The 2,510-nt window shown below is 40.0% G+C and overlaps 1 protein-coding gene across 1 annotated transcript; it reads right to left on the bottom strand.

Moving 5' to 3' along the window:
- Positions 1-293: 293 nt before the first annotated feature.
- LOC111018930 (uncharacterized) lies at positions 294-1,706 on the bottom strand. The gene is made up of 2 exons (XM_022295195.2): positions 783-1,706; positions 294-702 (listed from the first exon to the last, which is right to left on the bottom strand). Exons 1-2 carry the CDS (start codon positions 1,693-1,695, stop codon positions 350-352), a joined length of 1,266 nt encoding a protein of 421 aa, XP_022150887.1. The 5' UTR covers positions 1,696-1,706; the 3' UTR covers positions 294-349.
- Positions 1,707-2,510: the final 804 nt, after the last annotated feature.

The following is a 2,510-nucleotide window of genomic DNA, read 5'->3' as shown; positions in this document are numbered from 1 at the left end:
AATATCTACTCTTCTTTTTTTTTTTTAAGTTGAAATTCAAATTTATATGATATATTTGAAAGATCCTAATTTGAAATGGATCAATATAATATAATTTAGACGATGAAGAAATTATATGTACGAAATAAAAGGAATTGAGAGAACAAAAATTCTTTCATAAATTTCTTTTTACTTCGAAGGAAAATTCAAAGAACAGATATTCCCTGTTCTTCACGAATCGTGAATTCAAATTCAAATTCAAATTGCAACAGTAAGTTTGAAATTAGAACCGGATTTCTCTTCCATCCTCTTGATTCTGTTTCAATTTCTGGTAAATTTAGTAACTATAATTCGAAATTTACGTGTTAGTTCATGTGATGATCTTTGGTCGAAGATCATTCAATTGTTCTACAAACTCCTCAATCAATCCTTGAAGAATATACGAGTCAAAGCCTTCAATTATACCTCCAAAATCTTCGTGTTCTTCACAAATTTTGCTGAATTTCCAATTTGACTCGGCCAATTCAGTCTCAGTCATCCTGCAAATCTCTTCTTCCCATCTTTCTTGCTGCGTTCCATCGCCGCCCCCTTTCGCCTTCGCAATTTTTACTTCGTTGATTATCAAATCATCGTCGTTTCGAGGAGATGGGCTCTGAGAAATTTCGAGCTCCGGCGATAGTTTCCTTCTCGGGTGTGTGGGGGAGGAGCTTGAAGCGGCGTCTCCTGAAAGTAGTAATTAAGGGAACGTGAGAAACCAATTGAAGCGTCTGAATTAGGATTCGTTGACGAATGGGAAATCAAACCTGATGATGGGGCTCCGGAATCTCTGAGGAATTGACTGCAATCGAGAACTGAAACCGGGCTTGATTCGTCGGAACTGCAGTCTGATTCTACTCTTCTGGTTGCTTTTCTGCCATTGGTGACTCTTTCAGGTACTGATCCTCCGCCTCGGAGTCTCCCATGGCGGTGCTCCTTCGTTGAAATTTTGGAGGTACGTTTATTGGAGACTCTCCTTCTTGATTTCTTCTGTTCTTTCAAATCTATTAGAACAAACTCTTTGGCTTCTTCTGGATCCAGTGTCTTCTTCTTCTTCGTTTTGCTCGCTGAAAGCTGCTCTGTTTTGTTGCTTCCCCCGTTCTTACATCTCTCTTCCTCTTCCTTTCTTTGCTTGAATTCTCCACTCCTCCTTTCGCTTCTTCTTCTTTCTTTGGGTCTGAATTCTTTGCTTCTGCTTTCTCCCTCAAAGCTAAGGATGAAGTAATCCTCATTTTCAAGCTCAAGAAAGGTTGGGATTTCCCTGAATGAGAGCGTTGATCTGATCCGCTGATGCTTGCCCTCCAAGTGTTTGTAGAAATGCTCCAATGAGTTCATGGATTGGCTCCTTGATATCAAATTCTGATTCAGCTTCATCTCTGGCATGGGATCCAAACCCATCAACCTCGCCACAATTCCAGCACTGGGCTTGCCCTCATTTGTTGCCTTGATGGCACTCACATCCTTGACTTGAAGAACCTTGTCACTATCAGACTTCACTGAGTTAGCTTCTTCCATGATCTGGTCAGACGGGTGCGTCGGGAGGCTGCCGGAGCAGAGAATTCGACGGAGAATTCCCGAAAGGCAGCTGGGTGTAGCTCTGGGGTTGCAGACATTGGCATCGAAAGTGGAAGTGGAGAAGGAAGAAGAGGAGGAGCAAGAAGGAGAAGGCAACAACTTCATGCTGATTTCAGGTCAGTAATGCTTAGGAAAATGAGTAAAAGGAAATCTAAGTTAAGAGGGGTTGTGTTGAAATTGGGATTTCCACTAAGGGGGGATTCTTCGTTTTTCTTTTTCTTTTTCCTGGTAAAGCAATTACAGAAAACAAAGTGAAGAAGAAAAATTTGAATGGGTTATGATAGAAAGTAAGAAAGAGAAGAGAAAAAGAGAAAGTGGCGGGCTTTGTGTTTGAAAATGTTGGCTGGTCTAGTTGATTTATGGTGGTTGGGCCAGGATTATGTCTGCTTGCACTTTTGAGGGGTCAATTTTTTTCAATTTTGTTGGCTTCTCCAACTGACTTAAAACTCTTGAACCACCTTATTCCATTCCCATTGCTCATTTCTCATTGCATTATTAACCTAAGAACTGCTCATTTAGATTAGATTTACGTTAATAGAGAGCATCTGTGACACTTGTTTTGAGATTTCGAGCTCCATGATGTTTGTATTTCTTGCAGTTCATCATATTACTATTAGAATAGAAAGAGCATCAACCCATTAGAATGCAAAACAAACAAATCATTCCATTAAAATAGATCATGCCATTCCATATGCTGAAAACTGAAGAGTTTCTTGGGATTGGGGATTTAGTAAAGTATATGAACAGGCAAAGATTGCTTGGCATGTTGTGTTAGTTGGCAGGGTGAAACATTAGGAGTACTATATATGTCAGTAAGGAAATTTTGGAATTGTGTGGCAGTTCTGACTTGAAATTCTCTCTCTCTCTCTCTCTTGGGTTTTCTTTTGTTGAAACTGAACAGAAACCACTCTGCAGACCAA

The sequence above is a fragment of the Momordica charantia genome (genome assembly GCF_013281855.1).
Source record: "Momordica charantia cultivar OHB3-1 chromosome 3 unlocalized genomic scaffold, Mcharantia_2.0 BLBB01000003.1, whole genome shotgun sequence".
Lineage (NCBI taxonomy): Eukaryota > Viridiplantae > Streptophyta > Magnoliopsida > Cucurbitales > Cucurbitaceae > Momordica > Momordica charantia.
This window is presented reverse-complemented; position numbering and strand designations above follow the sequence as displayed.

Coding starts and splice junctions, on each gene's coding strand:
- LOC111018930 (XM_022295195.2), bottom strand. CDS start 1,695: ATGAAGTTGTTGCCTTCTCCTTCTTGCTCCTCCTCTTCTTCCTTCTCC. Junction 703..782: donor TTCCGGAGCCCCATCATCAG/GTTTGATTTCCC, acceptor TACTACTTTCAG/GAGACGCCGCTTCAAGCTCC.